Source organism: Mycetomoellerius zeteki, unplaced genomic scaffold (assembly GCF_001594055.1).
Source record: "Mycetomoellerius zeteki isolate Tzet28-1 unplaced genomic scaffold, Tzet1.0 scaffold367, whole genome shotgun sequence".
Lineage (NCBI taxonomy): Eukaryota > Metazoa > Arthropoda > Insecta > Hymenoptera > Formicidae > Mycetomoellerius > Mycetomoellerius zeteki.
The window spans coordinates 15,862-42,525 of record NW_017257357.1 but is presented as its reverse complement, the minus strand read 5'-3'; the positions used below and the strand labels follow the sequence as shown (position 1 = coordinate 42,525).

Here is a 26,664-nt window from a genome sequence, read left to right as displayed (position 1 = left end):
CCCATCGACTGCAACGCACGAGGGGGTAACCACTTAATGTAATCGTGGGACAAAGTCCTCGAAATCATTATAAAATTCATACGAAATCTCTATGTATAATTCAATAATTACATACGCAACCACAAAATCATCATATAATATTAAATAAAATCGTATATTTAATCAAATTACTTCATATATAGTGAAAAAAATTATTTATAATCAGATGAAATCATATGAAATCATGTAATCTGTGGGACAATATTTCAGTTAGTGGTTACCCCCTCGGCAACGCACTTATGCCAGCGCTTGATCCAGCTTTCGTTTCGTTCTTGGTCAAAAAATTTAATACAAACTCGTTGTTGCAAATTCAACTCCATTTTTAAAACTGTAAAAAATCGAAAACACGTGCAGAGGTAAATGTACTTAAGACGGCGTAACTTTTACAAATGTCAAGCTATGGATAAAATTTGGTGGAAATGTCAATGATAGATGTGGCAACCTAACCAAGAAAACAGAACTTAAATCAGGTGACTCAGAGCATCACCTGGTGGTAATTCCGGGAACTTTTTAATCATATATATATATATATATACATATAGAAAATAAAATCTCGATATTTTTTTAATAAAGATGCAGTAACAAATATCAGTGGAACAACATAACTTTTTTTGTATTCTTGTATTCTATTGTATATCATCACATAAGAATTGAATTTCTGTTGAAAAGTGATCGTCTTTAAACTCTGAGGATTCCATACACTCTTGGGGCTTTCCTGTGGATCGGTCGCATGAAAGAAACGGATTCTTTTAGGATCGAGATTTTCGATCGTCGATCAAGTCGAGCGACCAATTCCCCGATGTACGCAAACCGGTCACCATCGAGACCAGATCCACGACGGGTTACGATAAATCGCGAGTAACGGCCATCCGGAGGGATTCGCGCTGCCGGGTTCGTGTTAATTTTCTGTTTGTTTTCTAATTAACTTCTCACAAGCGAGCGAGCGAGTGAACGAGCGAGCGAGCGAGCATTACCTCGCTGGACTCGCTCGCTTGCGTTCGGGCGTGACCATATTACTGCGCAAGTTTCACAGGATTATAATATCAGCTCGCTGGGATTACGTCGCGCTTTAATAAATTCAATAATTAAGATACTACGGGGATTAAGAGAATAATATAGTGTATCGTAGTGTCGCGCCTCGTTTCAGTCCTACTCACTTGCGAGTACCGAGCGTGTTATCGCGCGTGTCCGCCCGTGAAAGCGCTTTGCACGACGTACTCTATGCGTTGTGCATTATTCGTCGTCACGTATTCACTTTACTATTATTTCGAAACGCTCGAGTTTTTTTACAATGTTTCTTGGAGAACGTTAATATATGCTTATTTATTTTGGATCTCTGTTCTTATAAATTTACGTTTAATTTCTCCAGCTCAAAGATCCACATATACTTTTTATACTGCGATACTCTTATTGATGAGCAATTTCTAATTTTTTTTTTGTAATATTTCACAAACACATCAATCATATCATATGTATCCGTGCATTAAAAATGTAGTGCATTTATTGGCCGCAGGGACGTAAGAGGACGGTCGTCCCTCGGTGTAAATGGAGCTTAATGAATGAGATGTCGACCAGATAATTCGATGGAGCTAAGTGAATTTTTACGAGGATCGGGACCCTCGTTCTTGCCCTCGTTCCCATGTGTTTTTGGCTCCCTGATGTGTGTGCGTACGTGTGCTCACGTATGCGCCACCGTCAAGCCTCGCTTCGCCCTGTTTCTTGATGGGCCGCAGTCACAACAGACATACGATCGATATAACTTGAAGTGCAATAATATTTCATCAAACTGGCGAACAAGATTTTACAGCAACGCGCGGAAAAAATGGTGTAGCGTTGTTTTTCATCGTTTATTTTTTAGTTAATACACGCTGCGGCAAATCGGGTGGAAGATTCGGAGTGGAGCTTGTTGTATTGATCGAGACAGTCAAAAGATATAAAGACACGACTTGCCTATCAGTTTAATAGTAATTATTTAAATGTAGCAATCAATTAATTAATGTAATACATAAGAACAAAAGTATTGTAAGTAATCAACTAATGTTATTTTTATATTCATTCACATCGCGATTTATCTAAATAATTCTTTTCATAGTCAGGGTATTGTCGTAATTGGGCGTTAATATATAATTGTGTAAGTTTAAATGGAATCGCTCGCTCGATTCAATCAAGTCAGCTATATTTTTTAACCCACATATAATAAATCTAGGTTATCACGATAGTGCGTACGGTAGCGGCACGCATACTTGTACGCTGAACACGTCCGGTAAAATACACAGGTGTGTTTCGCATAGCGGCGTCGAAAGACAGCCACTCTGATTAGTTATGTTTATTAAAGTTTGCATCGCGTCACGACGCGTGAATGATTCATGTGAGCGAAGTCACGATTACTGACATTTTATATCATCTCTACGTACATATTCTATATCATCTTTGTACTCGTTTATATAAATTCCGAAGAGAGCCCTCATTATATTAAGAAAATTATATTAAGAAAAATTATATTAAGAAAATTATATTAAGAAAATTTAATTATCATTATATAATTTAATAATAACGATAATAATAATCTAAAAATAATGATTGAAATGTGTTCTCGTTAGTAAATCAAATCAGATTTTAATTTAATAAAGATAGTAAATTTCTTCGGATAGTCATATTGCCTCAAGATTAGATCTAATCGTAAATTACAAAATCTCTAGTTCATTAGTATAATATGATTATGATATAATACATCTGCGTAACAAAATGAGTAATAAAATTTTACTTTTTATGTCTATAAGTGTGTGCGTGCGTGCGTGCGTGCGTGCGTGCGTGCGTGCGTGTGTATGTGTGTGTGTGTGTGTGTGTGTGTGTGTGAGACAGAAAATTATCGAACACTCATCATAAGTTATAATTCAAAGTTTACATGTATTTTATATTTTAGTTTGATATTAGACATATTTTCAATAAACGTATATAGCAGGATATTTTAATATAATTAATAGGTAAAATGAGATTTCATAAATAGCTGGGAATTGTGTTTTCTATGGGACCTTAAATGATTGCTGCAATGGCGCCTGAAACGCCATAACTAAATACTCCCTGCGCTATAGTGCTGTTTCGGGGGCACGCAACGTCGATGGGGGAACTATAATGACTGACAGGTCGGCCCTCTGTTATTCATTGACAATAGAACCTGACTTTTTTGAGAAATCAAACGGAACGTTTACATCGCTAAAATAGTATAATCTCATGATTCTATTATTCACTTTAACATTTATCTTTATATATTTTTATATAATTTAATATAGCTAATTACAATATTACAATCTTCAATAATCTGATGTTATGAGAACATCAATCGACATCGGCCATTTGACCAAAGTGTTAGTGCACTTCCGGTCGCGCGTTCTCCGTATCTAATCGGTTTCGAGATCGGCCCTACGACGAATTCTCGTCCCGTCGGTGTCGGATGGTGCCGCATGGATGGACATTCAGATATTGCGTGTAGATAAGCGCGCATGATGCGTCACGAGCCTGACTCTGCTCTTACCTGGCAGGCTGTGTATCGCCTCGAATCGGCGTCTCGAAGGTATATACTAACTGCAGATGCCAGTAACAGCCGTCTGCCGCGCCATCGACCTTATTGGAAAGTCATGTTCCACGCTAAAACCGGAAGTTTCAACGAGAGTCGTTCCCCATCGCGATGGAATACCTACCTCCGAACAGAAAATTGCTTCGAGCCACATTGATTTATCGGTCGTTCTGATGACGTCATTTTTACAAAACCAGAGAATAGCATCTTTTTCACATAATAAATTCGAAATGACTAAAAATAAAGATATAAAACAACTTATTTTTAACTCTTTTTAGAAACTTTAAAAAAAGTAAATTTTATGCATTTTTATTACAACAATTGTATTTCTTTCACTCTCTCGATTTTTCTCACGTTTAGAGTTCAATATCCTGAACGTCAGCTGTAACGCTCAAATCATCCGCCCACGATTCGCGCAGCGCGAGAGCATGCGATAATCCGAATAAAAGGACAACTGTCGCGCGTATCTCGACGACAACGACACATGCAGGCAGGCAGAGCAGAGTCAGGTAAGCCGTCTCAATCGCGAGCGAAGAGCCCAACGCCTACTAATCGAGAGAAACGAAAACGGCGAGGATGACGATGATGGCGACGACGACGACTACGTCGACCTGAAATCATGCCCGTTATGATACTTTTACGTGAATGCGAAAGAAACTATGAGCAGCATGGATCGACAAGTCGAATCGATTCCGCGGGGCGTGCCTGAATTACTACATGTAACAGTATGCCATGTGTATATATCGGCGGTATCTTGCTTTAATTCGTAGCCTTTTTAACGATTTACCCGTTACCCGGCACGGAAATCTCGGAAAGCGGTTTCGAATAGTTATTAGATTTCTATTAACGCGCCGCGAGACGAGCCACGTACATCTTTGTAGCGCACAACTACCTAGTTATATTCGCGAGTACCGCACCTGCGTGAATGTCGGGTGGATGCATAAATCTTCCCCACGGCATTCGAGTGAATAGCAGGGGTACCACGTAGAGAGTGAGAGAGGTCGCGCTTCCTGGTTCGGGCTCTTGATTCGCGTAAAAATGACAATTTGTAAGGCGATGTAATTCACGATGTAATTCATAAATATTTAAGCAGCATTAGAGAACTGCGCTCGTGCTATATCAAAGTACCCACATGCGAGTGCCCATGTCTCTTCGCTGCGGGCGTTTGATTTTACTTCTTCGGATTTTGCAATATACGCGACGTAATGTATCCGCGTACGAACAAGCATCGTCTTATTCAAACGCGTAACAACTCGAGAATAATGCAAAATTTCTGAATTTTCGATAAATTTCTTACAAAGATCTCAATTACAAATACAATACTCATTTATCATAATAATGTTACAATTTAATTGCTCGATCTACCTATTTCTTTATCCATCTGTAATAGGATACATTAGCATTTTCATCGTATTTATCGTATTTATCTTGTCCTCACGCGCGGAATCAATTTCCGTGTAACGTTCTACGAGTTTTAACGATTAATACGAAAAGCGGGATCATGCGACGTGATAAATATGTCATATAAATATATCAGTAATCACGTGGGAAAACTCTCGAAATTACGATAACGAAGTCGTCGAACGTGTTCGCGCGCCCGGTATGCAAAAGGGACTGGGCAACGGTGTATAATTCATGATCTAGTTAAATGTATTAATAGGTATACCATGTAATCACCGATGGTTCCGATTTATTAAGAGTCATCGACATTTCGCATTATACATACACAGAAGGTGATATATCCTAATGAGATATAATCATTTCCGGATGAGCAATTTAATATTCTATTCGCTTCTTTCTGCCTTCCGATCGATTTGTTCAATATTAATTAATTCTCGTGATTTAAACGATTCTTTGATATTTTCTTCTCCGCTCCTTGCTGCGAATAATTTCTAGCCATTCAAAGTAATTGACTACTAAATTAGCAAACTTTGATTGCGAAAAATTCGCGAAGAAAAGAGAAGAATCATGCATAATACGCGACGTAATTAGTCTCAATATCTTGTTCATCGAAGATAAGTATACACTGAACCTATATTTCTAAGCTTGAGTGTCGCGGCTTTTGTCCGTGAAGCTCGAACATTAAAATTCAATTTGCGATCGAGTTGTGGCAGTGAAAAGACGAAAGGCGACCCCGATCCCATATATCCCTGCATCCGGAACGGTCCAAGCAAGTCCTCTCGAAGTTTTCTTTTTTTCGATCTACTCTCCTCGCACTTTTTCTTTTCCTTTCTTTTCCACTGTTTTTTTTTTGCAATCGAGTCTCACCACCCGCTCGGAGAATGTTCGCGAATTGAGTCGCGACTGTATACATGTTTCATGTAAAGTAGACATAAGTAGGTAAATCGGGTCAACGAATGTTCGAACGAAGGCTTTCTTTTTATTTTCGTAAGAAGGTTACTTGAATGCTGAATTTGTCACAAATTTGATCACTTCAACAGTTTCCGTCCGTCGCGAATCATATCTAAAATATTTTTTTGTGTTTCTCAGTATATTCAACGCTACAGAAATTTACGTAACGAACTCTTAATAAAAATATTTTAAAATTATCTAAAACATTAAGAGCTGCTAAGTGAAATACGAAAGTATGTATATAAAATATATATTCAGGGTCTTTTACAGAAATGCATCTACAGAATGTCATTAAGCAACCCTATACGTGATCCGAATCGTGCTGCTCTGAGAAAAGAGATAGACAATGGCAATCTAGACAGATACGAAGCAAGAAGGGACATACGAGACGCTCGATTCCATTGCACGCGTGCACGCACGTATGCACATGTTACTCGTCGCAGCTCATCCGGTTTCCGTGCTTACAACTCTGCGTCGTTATTCTGTGCGATTGAGATCTCGTTTATTCCGGGCGCGCGAAAAGTCGGTACGCGTAACTAACAACGGCACGAGTAAGGGGAAAAGGGCCGAGAGAGAGAGAGAGAGAGAGATCGGAGCTCTTCATAATAAGCTTCTACCTATTTATTTGCTTGTCTATTTGCTTCTTGGCTCTTTGGCTTTATACTAACCGTGCGCGAAATTTTACGTCGGTTAGCTGGTTCTACGAAACCTACAGTAATGCACCCGCAATAGCCGCGGATTGTCGTGCCATTGAATAATAATTGGGTAATAACGTGCCAGGCATGCGGCATCGGATTGGAGTGCGTACTCGGGAATGCGACTGCACTTTCTTTGTGAACGTATAAAGTAATGTGCGCTACTTCTATAATAGTATAACGATAATGCTACAAAGTCGATGCAACCCGTTATATAAATAATAAATGTCCTATAAAGATTTATTTATTTATTTTCTTTTTACTAATTAATTCGTCGTCTTCATATCTATTCAGTAAATATTCGAAGCTAAAATCAGCGACGATGTTCGGCATTTCCTCTAGCTATTTTATTCCTTTTTCCGAGATTCTCACTAACTCTGACTCACGAAAAAGAAAGTTAAACATTGTTTCGGGATTTTATTAATGAAACGTGAAATTTATAACGGTCGAATGACTCAAATCAGCACGCGTCCCACTCGCATCGCCGCTCTTCTCAGCGAAGAACGAAAATGTCGTTCCCCATAGGTAGATGGTCCGTTCCGTGTAATGTCGGGGGACCGACAAATTACTTAACGAAACACGACCTAAGTCCTGGCGCCAATCTTTGTATCTACGGCTTACCTCCGGGTCGTCGCTAAGATGCCAAAGGCGATTTCGATTTTATTGCTTCTTAAAATCGTCAGCGCGGGAAAGGCGAAATATTTTTCTTTGAAGCGTTTTTGTAGATATTTTCATGTAGATTAGTCTTTTCGCAACGCAAAATTAACCAAAAGTTACTGATAATATAGGGTGACATTATTCTAAAAGAATTTAATTTTTTTCAATTCGAATAATTGATATTTAATTGCTATAATTCATAATATAAATTATGCATTGTTCGAAGCATTTGCATCTTTTTTGCAAAACTGATCTATATAAGTTGGAAAAAATCAGTGTTCCGAATATTAATAAGTTCGTCGAGGTTAAACCACCGATAAGAAGTGACAGGAGTTATCTTTTTTGCGATATTTTGTTTGCGGCTACACCGGCTGTAAATGTGGTTTTCCCAAAGAGCGTCTATACAACGTGCACATGATACGTCTTCCAAGCGCGTTATTTCAGATTTACTGCTAGATTCTCAACCAGTGTCTCCGCGCGACAGACAATAAAAATAGCGATAAAAGAGATCGTTATTTTCAACGAAATATACGTAGCAGTAAATCAGAGACAATTCGCCATAGTGTTCGCAACTAGTTCAAACGACATTTTAATTGTTTAAGGGGAAAAATAAGTCGCAGAAACGATGAAAAAAGACGAATCGTCCAATATGTCATCTCGGAAAAAGGATTCGCAGTAACAAAAATTTTATTTTTGGAATTTATGTCATCTAAGTATTATATGAGTGATAATGCAAAAAAAAGAGCAATATTTACTACGTTATTTACAAACGATTTCCTATTGCTCGATGCCATGCTTACGATATGTTGAAATTTGCATCGACTCTCAATTACCGTCTGTCTTCGATTTCTTTGACGCTTAGGAATATGTACATTTTACACTTTAAATATTAACATACTTTCATCACTCCGATTAATTCGTGCAATCGAATCGAATATGCTATGAAGAGTAATAGATGCATATACACGTGCACGCGAAAACATCAGGGTATTTCTACGTGGTAGTATAGAGAGGATCGAAGTTATAGCAGAAATTCTCGCTGCACAGGTTGCGAGAAGCCCGTCCTCCTTTCCCGTTCTTCTTCCTCTCTCTATTTCTCTTTTTCTCTCTTTTGTCGTTTCCCCCTTTCTACACCTACAGAAAGACGTGTCCGTGTTCGTTGTAGCGCACGTAAGCGCAAATAAATTTATTTCACGAGGAGATTTATACTAACGACGGAGAGAGCAGCTTGCCGAGGCATTTAAGTCGAATGAACATTGACATTAGACCATAAGTGCGCCGATCGTTGTCATGGTCCAATGCGTATGCACGGCGAGTTATATGACGTACTTTATAGCTAATTATACGCACTCGCTTGACTACGTAAAGTTAATAAGCGCCGCGGATCATTCACGGTGTAAATTTAAGACTACCAGTGATAGAAGCGCTTGTACAATCGAGAAATATTTATTGATAAACATGGAATTTCTTCTGGATTTTATAAGGAGGAAGAATAAATAATCATATATCAATTGAAACATATATTGAGATAAATATTGCTATGTAAGCAAGACAAGCATTTGATAAATATAATATCCAGAGAAAAGCAAGATTAAAAAAATAGACATGCATATATACTGCAAAGCCCATATTCAATGTATTTATTACGATATTAACGCATATTTAGCATAAGTAGATTACGTTACATATACTATGGAATTTCATAAATCAAAATGCGCATTTATCGAAATAAAATAAAACGCGTTCTGAATATAAACAATGTACATATACTATATATATATGTATATACTAATATATATATATAATATATATATAAAACTGTTGTTTTAAAGGGATCCTAAAGCCGCTTGTATTACCGACTAAATCATATAATTTTTGTATAACAAATACTTTTTTCTCTTTCACAGATTCGAAAATCCTTTTCCAGGATTAAAGTATATGCATTAATATGTGTTTGATGGAGTTTATGCCGAGAACGACCAAAAATTTCGAAATTAATATATTTTTTACCATTTCTTAGTGTAACATGGCTCAAGCTGTCAAGTCGTGACAACATTTGTTTGATACGAAAGTTTTGCAACCTATACTTACGAAATAGTGATCCACAAACACGTAGTTTGCACGAACAAATAACGTCGAGTTCTTAGAATTAAACTTAGACGCTTTATCGCGATGAATTTGTTATACGAAAATTAACATGAATGTGCGACTAAATGTATCATAGATTGCATGAGATATTTGTGTGGTAGTATATACAGACATGTCGATGCGCTGGAAAAACAGCGAGATCTAGTGATTTTGTCGGAGTTCGAGCTTCGCTTTAGGATCTTTTTAATACATATATGCACTTGCGTCTTTGCAAGCACCTGCACCGTCGCAAGTTTCTCATAAGCTCTTAAGAGGAATAGGCGCGTGCCGAAACTGGACCATAATCCCTCAGAGGATTTTATCTGGTGTTTGCATCTACGGTCTCAGGTTACCGAAAGGCAGATCCGAAACATCCTGAAGCGATCGGATGCGCATATCTTTCACCGTCTCACACATAATTTCTCAGGAATTGTGTTAATTGAATAGGATAAGATCGATGTCTCTTTTCTTGTACATTACCGTCTTGGTGTTTCATAAATACCTAATCTTATAAAAGCAAAATTTTTCTATTTACAGTAGATTTTTAAATATTTATATTTCATAATTTTCTTCAGTCCATTATAAATTGTACATATATTTTTCTTAAAAATAGATTCTAAAATATATACAAAATTTAAAAAAAAAAACTTTTTAGCAGATCACGAATTTCATTAAGTTAACTTCATTTCAACTTATAATTCTTTCTGATTTTAATTTAGCAATACATTTACTTCAATCAATTGTAATATGGCTAATATATTTTTCAAAAAATATCACACCAATATTGGTCACATAGCTATGTGTCCATTTTTGGCCACAAAAAGGATTGCTTAAAAGATAGAGCCTGCTGAATTAGTTTATTTGCTCAATCATCTGACTCTTTCTACAATCATGGATTTCTTTTTTTCAAAATGCTAAAGGAAAAAAAAAAGTAACAAGATTATCTTGACTGCAGTTTTTTAATCGAAACTTGAAGGTTCTTGTGTGCAATGTTGAGAAATGTGTTACAAAAATCAAGATTTCTTTTTTAAGCTGAATCAAATAAAATTTCATTTGTTTTTTAATCGAAACTTGAAGGTTCTTGTGTGTAATGTTGAGAAATGTGTTACAAAAATCAAGATTTCTTTTTTAAGCTGAATCAAATAAAATTTCATTTGTTTTTGTTCGAATCTGATTCGAGTTAAATTGAATCATTGAAACGTAATGTTTAGTTAACAACATAATTATTGTTTGGTTAATTATCGTTAAATTTTAATATGTAGATAATAAAAAAGATTTCTATGTAAAAAAGTAATAATGATTATGTGATATATAGTTATTTTTTAAATATATATGTATTTAAATATTTAATAATATAAAACTAATAAAATATATTTGACTTTTACAACTTGATAATAGGGTCACAGTATTGTCAAAAATTGTAAATAAAACTGCAGGCACAAATCTATCGACATTAAATGACTGGTACGCAGACACGTATTTGTAATATCTATTTCACTTTAAGTACAATGAGTGTTCAACTATAAAGAACAGACTTAATTAAGAACAGATTAATTTTTCTAGATTTGGTAAAAAAATTAACTTTTTTATGTATTTTATATATTATATGTATGTATGTATGTGAAGTGTTTTTATATCTAATATTTCTTGATAGAATATATTTTTACCAAAATTAAAATTTATAAAATACTTCGACACGTTTATTCATGACATCTTAAGTACGATTTGCTGGCATGACGATCGATAGATCGTGACTGAAATCTCTTCAAAGGGAGCACTTATTTATTGAACATCAAACTTATGGAACCGTATCACGCGATTTCCACATCTTTATACATCACGTGTATCCGTAGAAAAATAAAACTCTTATTATTATATATAGATATTGTTGACAAATAATTGCGGCGCTTTAAATCTTTCTTAAGTTGAATCAACTCACGAATAAAATAAAAAAGATATTGACAAAGATATTTCTTATTTTCTGCATAAAATTATTTCTCTATGTAACTGCTACAAAAATTCAGACAAAATTAAGATGAAATAATTATTCCACCGAAATATAGGACCTAATAAAATATATCGAACAAATAGAGCGTAAATTGAGTTGCGTGCGCAATTGTTGAAGATATTAATTTACGTCTAACACAAGGTAACAAATAATCCACGATAATGTCACGGAGGCAAGATAAGCTCCTTCTAACACGACGAGAGTCTCGAGACATCACCGGGCCTCTGTGTCACCTCACCATGGAATTGAGAAAAAAAAAGGACGATCTCGTCGTGCAACGTGCGTGATACGCGCGAGTGTGTGCGCATGCAACTGTGTAGGATCTACAAGAAAACCCTTCTACGCGGTCGGCGCCGTGGCGCCTCGGCACCCGCCGGTCCTCGGGATGAGAACAGTCCCGATGCACCAAAGTACTTCGTTGTAATCGTCAGAGGAACTCGTCTTCCACGAATGCCGCCGGATTAAAGCTCTTCGATCGCACGCTCGCGACGTCTGGCCGGCATACACAAATAGCGCCGCCAACGCTTGACCCTATGATGCACACACGCTCTCGAGAATGCACAAGCATAAACATAATATTGCATTGATATGCAAGCTATTTATTAACACAATATCGTGTTCAGCGTTGGTAGAATTTGCGTAGCACGTTAGAATTTTGAGTAAATTGAAATATAATAAGCTAAAAATATTTGATCATTTTCAAAATTTTTTTACAGCAAAACAAAAACTTATTTCTAAATAAAGTTTACGGTATCTAAAAGTATAATTCGAGAGCTTTCAAATGAATTTTAATTTATGACTGTACGACTTGCTTTTATCAAGTCATGGCTATTTAACGATTATAATATAGAATGTCTGATATAATATAGACTTTTTGTATAATTACGCATTTTAACAAAAAAACCATTTTTTTTTCTCTTTGAAACATCATGGTACATATTCCAAAGATTTATTCCCGTTGAACATGATGCCGTCGTCAAAATTTGCACATCAAGATTTGTAATAAATTGAAGTGTAATAGTAAATTGCATGAATGTTTAATCCATTTCAATTTACTAAAAATCCTAATATGCTACGGAAATTCCGATATTTGTATTGTGTTCAGCGCGAAAAGATCTTTGGGATATATACTTTGGGGTATATAGCACTTCGAAGAGAAAATAAAGTAATTTTTTTTATCTTTAAAGGCTTTATTCCTTACTAATTTTTTTTGTCGAACTGCGCAATTGTACAAAAAGTCTAAAATTCAAATCTATAGTTATTGTATAACTTAATGAAAATAAATCGATTATAAATAAAAATTCATTTGAACGCTCTTGAATTGTACGTTTAGAACGTAGACGTTATTTAGAAACAAAATTTTGTCTTGCCATAAAAAATATTTAAAATAGTTACACAAACGCCATTTTTGGTCCATTTCACCTTAATTTACTCAAAATTCTGCTAACAGCATCGTGTTCAGCACGAAAAAATCTTCGAGGTATGTAGTATGGCACTTCAGAGAAAAAAAGAAAGTGATTTTTTATCGAACAGTGTTATTAAGATCTAATACATACATAAAGTTTAATGTGCAAGAGTTATTTGAATGGTTAAAAAAATTATATCGATACGTTTAAGAAATTTATGTTATTAATTTTACGTATTATTATAATAATACGGTGTGTTGTCATTTGGCAATGCCAAATATTTTTATATATTCATACTTTTTATATGAGAGAATATTAAACACCCCATAACTTAACCGCGTATGTAACAACACCCGACTTCTACGCACCGTAAAAGAACTGGAAGCCTTTCACGTCCGTCTCGTTCTATTTGATCCCTTTAATCGGTGTCCATTACCGATATATACCTGGGCTATCGACATGGTGGCGTCGGACCCTTCTAATTCGTCGCAACTCGCCAGGCTCTCATCTAAATTCCGTGTGATCCGTTGAGAGCCATGAAAAGTACGGCGCCGCGTTGATGTGGCGCCGCCGCCACCGCCGCCGCCTAACATCGAAACGCGATTATTTTCTCAACCGGTTCCCATTAGAGCTCTTATACCACGGATCCAATATTTTCCGCTCCGCTAGAGAGAGATCGCTCCCGTAGAGTCGCGATCGCGCCAGGGAGTTTGTAGCTTAATTACACGCGTGCTTTTTTGCATCACGATGATCGCGAGTACCGGTTATATGAAAAATGTCCATTCAACAAATAAACATATACAAAAGCAACTTTGATCCTTCATCCAAATGATACATGTACTATATATCAAATAGAAAAATTAATGTCCATATTATTAAATTTTATGTAAATAAGTTGTATTTATCAATGTCTCTACTTAATTTTCAACTCGATTTTCAACGTTTACTTCTATTTAATAACTTAATATCGAAAGAGTATTTTGATAATTTATTAAAAGGTTAATATGATACTAATTTAGAATTCACGTAAATTATTTCGTTTGCATTTGTGCCATCTGCTCACGCTATAAATTTTTCGCAAAATATATATATATCCCATGTATGTGTTTCTAATGAATAGTATTACTTTGAAAAGAGGCAGATGAGTTAAGACAATGACCAGCAATAAATGTCATATAAATGCAATCGTATCACTGTATAAGTATGTAGTTTACATTAATGAATATAATATACTGCATTTTATCGTGGGAATAAAACAACATTGGCAAAGCATTCGCGCGCACATTTGGTAAATTGTAATCACTTTGTAAATTAAAATGACGTTTAATTTATGAATCGTGAACAGGATTATTACTCATTAAAGTAATGCTAATCTGACATCATAAATCATAATCACGTTAATAATAGCAATAATACGGGAGTGCCGTAGTATTCGCAACCGATATTACAGAGCTATTATCGACGTAATAAATGTGCGTGTGCATGCGTGCACATACTGTGGTCTGTCGTATGTGTACATAACAAATTCGCACAATCGCATCTTCACCTGCGAGAGATTTAAACATATTCTTAAATATATCTGCGAGAGAGAGAGAGAGAGAGAGAGAGAGAGAGAGAGAGAGAGAGAGAGAAAGAGAGACCCTGCCTATCTTTACTGCAATAATAACGCTATAAATAGTGTTGTACGTTGAATACATAACTTTTAAACACTTGTTTGATTTACTTTAAGAATCTTTAAGAACCTTTAATAGATAAAACTTTTAAAAATTTTTTTGCCCTTTCTACACAGAAAGGACCCCACTTTCTTCTATAGAAGATAAATTAGCAACTGTAAACTCATTATTTTACTTTATGCACATTTATTTCACTATTGTTTCGATTGATTCGGATATATTTTTTAACCACAATGTCGAGCACAACACGGACGAAAGCATTCAAAGAAGGATCACGCAACGTGCGAAATAAATTAATTTTCATCGCGTGATACATGCCTGTGGCTTTTCACACCGATCATTCTGCGTAGTTTAATGAATAATAAATGCCCAACGCGGAAGATCTGTATCTTGAAAACCTCAGTTCTTATATCAATGTAGATGAGAATCGCGACAGTGATTAAAAAAAAATTCATTATATATCGATCCGCGAATCATATTATTTATGTAATGTTTGCAATAAAATAACAGAGAACGTATTATGAAACTATTCAGAATAGATTCTGATCGAAATTGTTCTTCGACAATTAGTCCTTCGATTTCTATTGTTTTCTAAGGAAAATAAAATAATTGCGAATCGGAATAATTGAGAAATGGAATCCGTTCTAAACAATTTCATAATACGTGGGTATCTATCATGGAACAAATAGTATTGAATTCCGATCGAAATTATTCTATTTCCTTTAAAAAAAAACGCAATAGAAATATAGGAAATAATTGAATATTCCGCGCGATCGAAAACCATATTCCGAATAACTTCACAATACGTACCCTGAACTCTTTAAATGTATTGCATAATGTGTAGGCGATGTTTATGAATCGGTATATAAGGAATGTTTTATTAATACTATTATATAACAGCGTGCAGTAAATTATTGCAATAATGAGCACAAATAGTTTAATATTTTCCATACATTGCCGATAATGGAATTCGTTTATGTTTTATCTGTCATCGTTGAAATACAAGAATAAATTAATTTTGGCACATTTGTAAGATTATGCACTTTTCCCCAACATATTGTCAAGTGATATCAAAATGACTCTGATGTCGATAAGTTATGCTAATTTTATTACTGCCGTTATAGTTCCTGCGTGATATACGTGTTTTTCTATCGCAAATTGAGATAAGCTGCATTGCCACTTGTTACGCTTCGTCAAGCTAACGTCATTAATACCAATTAAAAGTCAATATTGCATGTAATATATACAGTGGCTTAGAAAAAAGTCAAATGGCTAAAATAGCGGATTGCACAATCGGATTCATTCCAGCGCTGATGAAAGATTATGGTTTATGTATCATTTTGTAATGTATCTATGCTTTCGACAATTACTGATACAAGTTGATACATTTATATTCGTCAAAAGAATGATCTGTGACATTTACACATTATTTAATAAATCAATTATGAAAGAAAGAATAATGACTTTTTCCGATAATTATAAATTAATGAATTATAATTCTCTAAACGTCACTTAATTCTAAATTATAATAATTTAAAAAATAAAACGGTAAAAGAGTAAGCATTAAAAGATCGATTCTGTTTTAAATTGTATGATTTTTTATTTGTATTGAGCTATGAAAGTTTTTTAAGAATTTTATTCAAAACTATGATTTTAAAAAATAATAGAGCCATTACATCAAGCCAATACGATATTATCAACATAATTGTAAGCGTTAATATATTCAGATTAATTATTTACAGATTTCTTACATGTTTCTCTTGTCATAACTACAAATTAATATACTACAATTCTGTAATTTATTAAAAAATTGAGTTGCCACCAAAATACTCCGACTGATTTTATCTCCCTCCGACGTCGAGGATAGTATAATTTAATGACTTGTGAATTGTTTCTTGGTATTAGTGCCGATCAAATATAGCGATATCTACTCTTTTCCATGAAAAATTATCATCGTAATTCATTACAATCTTAATTCCGTTAATGTAAAATTATTTCTGCTTTAAAAAAGAAGAAGAATAATATTCTGTTCTCACACATTAAATCTCATACCAGAAATTAATTCAAATTCTAAACACATTATTTTTTTATGTGTATCGTAAGGCGACTTTTTCTGGCAGATTTCTTAATTTTAATTCACATTATCCGCTTTGTCACAAGAGAGGTGTAATATACGGGTTTGTCGACAAAATTATACGTTTATGTCATCCTCGTTTTTAATTAATGGAAAAATATTTTTTTAAGTAATGGTTATCCACTGGAATTTGTTTTTTCTTCTATACAAAAAAGAATAAAGTTCCACATTAATAAGAGTGGAACTGTCGAGAAAAAGATCAAGGAGAGATTTTTCACAATACCTTATGTGAATTCGGTATCTGAAAAATTTACTCCAATTGCTAACAGGTTCCATTGTAAATTAGCTTTCTCTATCCCAAATTCACTAAGGAACTTTATTAGAAAGGGCAAAGACCAGTTGGATCCTTTATGCAATCAAAAGTTATCTATAAGATCTCTTGTGATGATTGCGATGTTAGTTACGCAGGTCAGACAAAAAGACAATTAAAGACAAGATTACACGAACATGTCTCCGATATTAATAAGAAGTCAAAATCTCCAACGGTGATTACCAATCACCACATTGACCAGAATCATAATTTTGACTGAGGTAACGTTGAAATTTTAGACATAGAAGCTTCTTATAATAAGAAACTAATATCGGAGATGGTTCACATTAAAAGACAAAAACATGGGATAAACAAACAAAATGATACAGATTCTTTGCCAGTATCATATCTTAATATTATTCAATTTCTTTTCCCTTCTTAACATTGTCCGCTATCCCCTTCAAATTATTGTCTCTTCTTTGTTTCCTTGTTTTCTTTTTATCATAACGTCGCCTGACATCGTCGAGAATACATGTATTCTCTCCAATATATCATATCATAGCTTACTTTTGCCTATGTATGACTTAGTTAATTTTGCGTTTTTCTCTCTGACTCACATCATTACGACAAATCAAGGTATATATATATGTATGTAACTTAATTGGTATTAAATTACTATAAAATATACATGCTTGATAATTTAATTTAAACTGTAACTCAATGTCAGTCTATTATTTTTTGAATTATTTGTAAGATAGTAGATTTTTAAAAAATATTTACATCAGTCTAGCTAATTTTACATATGGACCACACACATCAAATAATAGGGAATACGGAAATAACCGATACGTTTTACTGAATATTATAATCTGATCGAAACTCCGACAATTTATGTTATGTTATTTGTGTTTACATTGAAAATGACCCGATCGGCGTCGAAACGTTTGTACGAATATTAAATATTCTTTATATTGTAACTGGCTCGTAGTCCTTCTTTTATTTATTGATTTATTCTGATTGAGCCATATTAATAATTTATACTAAACACATTAATTTGATTCGAAAAGAATTATGATGAAACTATAACTTAAAATGAAGGCCTTCTTCTAGAAAACTTAATTGAATTTCATTTTCTACGTGTAATATTAATATACAAGAAAACAAACAAATTAAGTATCATAAGTAATTTTTAGCCCAAATAAATTCATAAAATTTGTATAATTTCTTTTTATATCACAAGTAGAGATAGATTTTCATTTATAACAACCAAAATTTAGTCTGACCTGATTGATTAGAACTCACTTCGCTATACAGCAGATCGTACAACCCGATCACATGCGTTCACTTGCGCGTTACATCGGCACACGAGTTCGCTTATACACGTGTACAACTACACACATGCGACGGAAACTTTGGTCCCGCCTACACGAGGTATATTTGTGACCGCGATGGCCGCTATCGGTATCTCCGATTCAACGGTCGGAGCCAAGCGATGAAGGTGGAGACGCGTCTGCGCGGCTCCATGCCTCTCTCTTTCTCTCGCAATGTCTTTATTCGTTGAACAGCACCTCTCTTTCTCCGACGCGTAGACTATCATTTGATCCCCGCCAAGGTACATGCGGCAAAATCCCCTCTTTGAGACCTGCGCATTTCTTTCTCTCCGTTTTCTCTCCTCCGACTCCTCTTGTCGTATCTCCTCATGAACTCCCTACTCTCCAGTCTCTCCACGCATAACGCGACACGTTCAACTTGGCGCGCTAAACGGATTTGACGAATCTCTTGTAAAATTTCATAAATCATATATATTCATTTTCTCTAATTCTTATTTAAATCATTTAAATGAACGTCCAAATAATGAAATAAACGAATAAATACTGCAAGTAAATTACTCACTAGTAAGTTACTAACTAGTAAGTTACTAACTTCGTTATTGCTCCTGTTTTTTCATTGTCTTCTTTCTCTTACAATTCGTTGCACTTTTACAGTAAACGGTTATGATCGCGGCACTTTGTACGACACTCCTGAGAAAGGATTATTAATATAACGATCGCACGCAACACTTTATAGTATTGGCGCTTGTTTAGATACTTATAATAGTTTCCCTTTGGGAATAAAGGAATATTATTCGTTCCCTTTAAGTGCTGAACCTTCCTACGTCATGATGTATCCACAGGAGAGCAAAAATGTTGTTCAGTATATCACAAATTGATTATTAATAAATAATCGATACTTTCTAGTTTCTAAGATCGATACTTTCCTAGAGTGAAAATTGTGCCAAAGTCTTCGAAAAAGTGAAAATATTTTTATCCTTGAAAGAGTGGCAGATTTTCACTCTTTTGGAATGTGATTCCCTCCAAGGGAAAATCTCACTCCGAAAAAAGGAGCCATTTCATTCCTTTCTTGAAGAGAATCTCACTCCAATTTTCAAGTTTTTTGGAGTGAGATTTCACCTTAACTCCAACGGAGTGAAAATTTCCCCACTCTTTTTCAAAGCTTCAAGATTCAATTTTCAAGTCTTTTGGAGTGAGATTTCACCTTAAAAGATTTAGAGAGTACACGGCGAATCTTCATGAATTATTCAATCTAAATTATTATTCACACTTTGTATTACTCAATTCGTGCGTTGCACCGCGATTTTAAACTGAAAATAATAGAAAAAATTTATGACGAATTCAAATTCTTTGATACTTTGTACAAATCTAATAAGATACCTGTTTACAAGTAGACGTCTTATACTTATGAATTAAAGAAAGCTAGTTAACTGTGCTAATCATTAACTGTTCATAGAATATGTTTCGATAACGCAGAGCAATTCTTGTCGCTGCCTGCCTACTCAAGTATCGCTGTGCGAATGATAGCACGGCGACCTTGTGTACATACGCAACCACCTCACACGCAATTGCTATGCCGCGTCTACGCAAAAATAATTACCAAGGACGTTGTCGCCGTGCGATTTTCTCCATGAAATATTCAACATATTGTAAAATATTATTAACTACCAAATATATTCTATGAACAAATATTCTATTATTGCTTACATTTTAAATTTCAATGATTAAACTGATGCAGCGTATTTCGCGCTTTATGGTAATAATAAATCGGATAAGATATACCCTCTCTAAATTTCTTGGAATGGAATTTCACTTTAAAGAGTAAAAATTGATCTTTAATAGTGAGATTTCACTTTTTAGAATGATATTCACTCTGAAAGCTTTAAATAGTAGGTACGCGAATATAATTCTTTTTATACAAATAAAAAATTTTCTTGCTTCTCGATTTCTTCCTTTTTTTCTTTCTTTTGCGCGAATGTATTTCGGTATATCTCTCTTTTCGTACGAGCTATATTTTATCTGTCCACTGCTCCTTTCGGAGGTTGATACCTGGATCCGTCGCGGAGGGCCGACTCGTAGAACATATGCCAACCGTGGCGGTATTACGATCGCTTGGAAAACGCGTATCCGAGACAATGGAATGACTGTGGGTGGCAAGACTTGCGAGAATTCAATACCTATTACCCTATTGCCCGGTTTATCTTGCGTTTATTATGCGTTTAGGAATGCTTAAATTTTGCCGATACTTTTGTTCATTCGAATTATTATTTGTTTAACCAAACGTTGCAAAAATTATATATCAACATATACTTTTTATTTTCATTGAATATTATTATTATTATTGTTGATTGATATTATTTATTTCCTTTGGGGTACTATAACAATTTGCAACTTTAATTAAGAGAAAATGATAATAAATTAACAAAAATATTGAAAATACGTAGAAACATGTAAAATGAAATGAAGTGACATAATTAAATAGACGTTCGTTTTTGCCAGAACGAAAGAAGCTCATACGATATATCATACAATTCATATATTTAGCTGATGAAATCTGTTTTTTCTAAATTTTGCAATGCAAACGGCATCATATTCTATGCATCACACTCAAATGGGTTGCATAGATATGGTGAGGCTGCAGATATTCTTAAGGAGATGCGTATCCTAACAATGAAACGTGTGGGCGGCACAGGATTCACATACCAAAATGGATGCGGTGTGCAAGAGATACCAATGTATATATCGGGCTACGTATGCTATTTTCGTTCTTAACAATACTGTGAAATAAATTCTTGACATGCCGCAATAGTATCGGTATCAGTATATCGATCAGTTGCGAAATCTACATAATATAATAAAATCGTGCAACACGTGCGCGGAAATTGCTTTCAACACATAATTGTCAGTTATTACAAGTAAAAGACTCGTCATTATATTCGTTCGGTCATCTCGATTATATAATAATATGAGAAATTAGAAAAAATAGAATTAATTTATATCGTCTCGTCGTGATAAGAAATTTATACATCTACCTACATTCAATTAAATTCAACAAATGTTACGATTAAAATCGCATATTTATATTAATATGCATAAACAGAGGTAAAAAATATCTTATATGTAGCACACATGATAAAACTAAATAAAATTGAATACCCTTTCGATCAATGTTCTCATTGCCTGTCATAAAGTTTATTCGAAGTTTGAAAGACATTACTCGCTCAAGTAAGTCGAAAGACTTATAGTTTCCTGATCCACGACCACAAAATCGTTCCTTTACACAGGCAGACAAGATAGAAGAGAACCCGACGGTGACCATGACAGGATTCGGCATTTATTCACGGTCAACCTTGGTCTCATGGGCGGCCCATGCCGCATTAGCTCGTCTTACATGACGCTTGGCGGGATCTCAATATGCATGGCCGGTTATCGGCTCTAAAGGGATCATTAACATTATCTGCTGCAGGATGTATTATTGCCATATTACCAGCGTAACGATATATCTTTCCATGGTAGCAAAAGAGATTGCCGGCGGCAACCCTTTAGCAAAATACTTACCGCCGTACTTTGCGCTTTTGCACTTATATTTTATATTGTCGGCATCAATACACTAAAGGGATTACTTTTTTAAAATTAAAGGGATTTTCACGTCGTAACTGTTTATAAAGATGATTAATTATAAGTTACGGATTATTGAAATACGCGAACTTCAATCAATTATGACATATTAAAAATTGTACGATACTAAAAGTTTAACAAAATTTATGCAATTTGCCAAGAGTACAATATTCATGTATTTGAAAGGATGCAAATGAAAATGCTCTTCAGAGCTATGGAAGATGGAGATGTGTTAATAATTTTCGATATCTTTATTTTCGACAGATGCCACGGTGGTAGCTCTCGAGGAGGATGTTCCACGGGGGCGGAAGTGGCGGGTACGGCGCAAGTTCCGATTACCAGCAGCAGTCCCAGCAGCAACAGCAGCAACACGGGCAGCAGCTCCAGGCGCCTGTCTACGTTCCATCGTCTAGACCAGCAATTCCATCTGCAGCCACGGCAGCGCAATATCATTCCTTCCCTACTTCACCCTCGCCCGCATGGTACGATGACTTTTGAAAATCATACGTGCGTCAACACGTGCTTGAAATCACGTTAACTAAACGTCAAATATGCTTGATCCTTTGAAGGGAAAAGACAGCATCCTGGCAGCACGGAGTGGAGACGTATGCGGCGCATCACGCGCTCGCCGGACACACGAGCGGTACCGCGGCGGCGATGGGACCGCACGCTGGACCTGGCCATCCGCATGCGGGACATCCGCACGCGACGCATCCTCATTCAACTCTCGCCGCAGCCGCAGCTGCACCCTTCTATGCGCAGAACGTCGCGATGATGTCCTCGTGGCGCGCTTACGACGGCACCGGTTTTCAACGTGCATCACCTTATGGTTCGTATGTACAAATATGTACGACTTTTTATAAATGTGCTTCTGCACATATCTACTATGTGGGTGTACTACTATACCTTCGCAAACAAATATAATTTGCACACGATGCGGCAAAAGTAAAAGTTTTTTCATGTTAGCTTTTTAATAGATATTATGATAATAATCATAACTTACACATTATAACGTGCACACGTCAAATAAATAAAATATGATAGAATTAAATAATATCAATACTGATATTTCTGAGAAATCGAATAAAAAAGCTATTAGAGCGGTCGTCTTAAAAAAAAAAAATTAATATTAAACAGCGAAATTAATTATTTTCTTCATATATTAAAAGATACTTCATATATTAAAACTTCATATATTAAAAGATACTAATTACACAAATATTGATAACTTATTATATCGGTATGATTATATTAAGTAATGTTATAAGAGTGTTGCGCTATCTTTACTCGCTCTGACGTAAAAATATCACTAATGTAGCTGGATTTCGTTATCATTCCCTGCTATACTTAAAATTTGCTCGCTATGGCTCGTGAAAATGGAGGTGTTTATATCGCTTTTCGTTGGCGTGCATCACGCGTGAAGTCGCAATGATAAACAAACAAAAGTTATGGGAACTACCCGTATGCCGCGGCGATAAGATATGTAGGCATGCAATTTCCTATGGTGCCGATTAGTTTATCGAAACCGCAGACGATATCACAAATGGAGTTCGTGAGGGAGTACTCGTGGAATTGTCAAGCGTACGGTTTCTAAAGTGTGACTTAAATCCTCCTTTTGGAGGTAAATCTTTTATTTTCATGTCATCTCGATGGCTAAGAGACGAGAACCAACGAGAGCTTTCCAATTGAAACTTTCTATAAGTGATCATGCGCAGTAATAGCGCTTGACGAAATTGTCTCATTTAACTTTATAAGATTTTCTAGCTGGATATTATATTTGCAGACATGCATAGTTGTGTGAATCTTTTAACGATATTCGATAATAAAATATCATATTAACGCGCGTGAAAAGAAACATTTAACTTGGTGATTAACGCTGACTTTGTGACAGCACCGCTCGAAAGAAAAACGCTGTGCTGAGACGAGGAGAAAGAAGCTACTTTTCTTCGCGGATGCTATTTACCGCCGTGCACGCGGCGGGCCATGTGCGATGGATAAGTGATAGCGGTGTCTTTGAAGTGAGCCGGGTCGATCCCGCGGTCAAGTGTTTTACAGCGTAGCGACGGAGAATCGGTTCAGAGAGCCAGCGCGGGCGGATGCTTCCTCTGGAGAGTCGGGAACAGTCCGTCGCGCATTCTCTGCCTTGCTTTGCCGTCTAAATGTAAATCCCACTACGGGCGTCCTCGAGACGTTTAGATAAAATGTAAAGAACGGGCTTATCTCATCAGTTCGGCACGAATAAAACCAATCTCGAATTTTCACGCAAAACGAGTAGAGAATAAAAGAGGAACGTGATACGTAAAAAGAAACTCGGCAAAAGTTTGCAATTAACATTGTCAAAATGAAATCAAAATGTCTTACTTTTGGTGTCAATGGGCGCGTTCAAGTTGACAAAGCGGCTAGCCTGCTCGCCGAGCAAATGAACGTAATTGGTTGTTACTTATAGATTCAACCAATCATATTTAATCGCTCGGTAAGCATGCCTAGCCGCTTTGCCGTCTTGAACTCGCCCAATTATTGTTAGTGCTTTTAAATTTTTTTCAATTAAATATGCATCGTTGGAATCTCTTGCTATATATTTTCCAAATTTCAATTGATTATTTTTGTCCTCTGTTGTATATAAATTACAATAAACATTAAATAAATTAACTGTCCGTTAATTAATCAATCAAATATGAAACTGATTACAGATACCGCAATGGATTTCCAATTTGGCGAGGGTCGCGAATGCGTAAATTGCGGCGCGATATCGACGCCGCTCTGGCGAAGAGACGGCACCGGCCATTATCTTTGCAATGCATGCGGACTTTATCATAAGATGAACGGCATGAATAGACCGCTTATCAAGCCCTCAAAACGCCTGGTAAGTTCATCAACAAAAGATTGTCTACGTATTTTGTGAAGAGCCGTCTTTCTATGCTATACCCGCGAAAAGAACCTCTGATCTTTAACAATAATTTTTAGCATGAAAATGTTATCGGTTTACAAAGATATTTTTCGATACTACTTTTCGGTACTTTCATATATAAAGTTATGTCACATCCTTATTATCAATGGAACGTCTTTTAAAAGAGGGATCTGTTTGATTCTTCTAAGAATACCCTGTTTATTCACAATAATTGCATTTTCATTTGAGTCGTCTTGACATGTGTTACAAATGGGACAGATGTCGGAATTTCAGACCGCAACGAGGCGACTCGGGCTGTGCTGCACAAACTGCGGCACTCGCACCACCACCTTGTGGAGGCGCAACAACGAGGGTGAGCCAGTGTGCAACGCTTGTGGATTATACTTCAAATTGCACGGAGTCAATAGGCCGCTAGCCATGCGAAAGGATGGTATACAAACAAGGAAGAGAAAACCGAAGAAGACTCCAGAACAGAATGCTAGATCATCTCAGGGGGATCATGAAACCACTGCCTCAACGACATCCTCTCCTTCTACAGGTTGGTAAATGTTAAATTTGTTTTCTCTTGTGTGATAGTGTAGTAGATGCATAAAAATATAAACTCTAAAATAAACTTCTGTTTAATATATAAATAAACTAAAAACATGATATTATAATTAGTAATAACGATAGAAATTAATTTTCCGTAATTCATTACTCACAATTTAAAAAAATTTGCTTTTTAATTTTAAATTTAGTTATTACATATCAATAAAAATATCATTTTCCTTGTATCTTATACTTATAAAGTGTTTATGTTTTTTTCTGATTTCTTTACTTTATTATTTAGATATAATATACATACATCGATTTATTTTTAATGTCGCGAATATTTTTCTACAGACTTGAAGAACAATCAACAACAGCAGCAGCAACAACAACAGCAACATCAGATCGAAGTATCAAAGTCATCGGGCTCATCAACGTCGACCGATAGACCTGTTTACCTCGGACATACCTCTCTTTTGGCGACTGGAAATGTACCTGCTGTGAAAACGGAACCGCGGAGCTGTGATGGCGTCGTTGGTCAACCGTACTCATCTTATTATCAACATCCTCATCAATTAACTGTTACCAGCGAACATCAGCAACAGAGTTATTATGGCACCCAGGAGGCACCCTATCATCATCAACATCATGTCACTACAGCGGCAAAATTACTCGCGTCCTCGTAATTGTTTAGTAATTGACGTTTGTTCATTAGAATTGCCTCGAAAATAGATTCAGACGCGTTGAAAAATGAAGATCTTTTTCGCAGTAAGGATTATTCAAGAATTTGCCAAGAAACTTATGAAAGTTTAATAATGAAAAAGTAATTAAAAGAATGGAAGGTATATTAGAATTGAAGATTGTGATTGGATTTTAATCCGATTATTTGAGAAAAGAGCAAGAGAGAATAACGAAATTAACAATTAAGACACTTCTTTGACAAATGTGTGGAAGAAGAATTCTTCTGCAACATGGGACTAGTCAGTGACGTGCAAATTGTTTTAAAATTCAAAGAAAAACGGTGACAGAAATTGAAATGTTATGAATCCAAAAGAGAAGAATACTGTTTTTCAAGAAAATACGTAAGTTTTCAAGAAGGATTACTTTATACAAAAATTTATGCATGGACGTTGTAATAAAATTATCTGAGAAGAAAAAAATATCAATACATCTTAAAAACTTTGATTTTAAACGAGTCGTTGATATATAGGCGAGAAACTGGATCTCTAGTCAATGACAGGGATTATAAAAAAGTTATGAAAGACGATGCGTATTGAAAATTATTTTGCTAGTTTAACGGTAATAATTGGAATTACGAGAAAATGGAACGAAAGTATAAAATATTAATATGAAAAGCACATTTC

General features: G+C 35.4%; 1 protein-coding gene across 2 annotated transcripts in view; it reads left to right on the top strand.

The window, feature by feature from the left end:
* LOC108725900 (GATA-binding factor A) overlaps positions 1-26,348 on the top strand; it is a 49,412-nt gene extending 23,064 nt beyond the window's left edge. Inside the window, exons 2-6 of one of the 2 annotated variants that reach the window (XM_018453194.1) lie at positions 22,129-22,346; positions 22,434-22,693; positions 24,555-24,727; positions 25,046-25,310; positions 25,655-26,348. In XM_018453194.1, coding sequence (XP_018308696.1) covers positions 22,156-22,346; positions 22,434-22,693; positions 24,555-24,727; positions 25,046-25,310; positions 25,655-25,986 — 1,221 coding nt within the window. In that variant the 5' untranslated portion in view covers positions 22,129-22,155 and the 3' untranslated portion in view covers positions 25,987-26,348. Of the gene's footprint in view, positions 1-22,128; positions 22,347-22,433; positions 22,694-24,554; positions 24,728-25,030; positions 25,311-25,654 lie in introns of both variants that reach the window. The other variant, XM_018453193.1, reaches the window with a different exon arrangement.
* Positions 26,349-26,664: the final 316 nt, after the last annotated feature.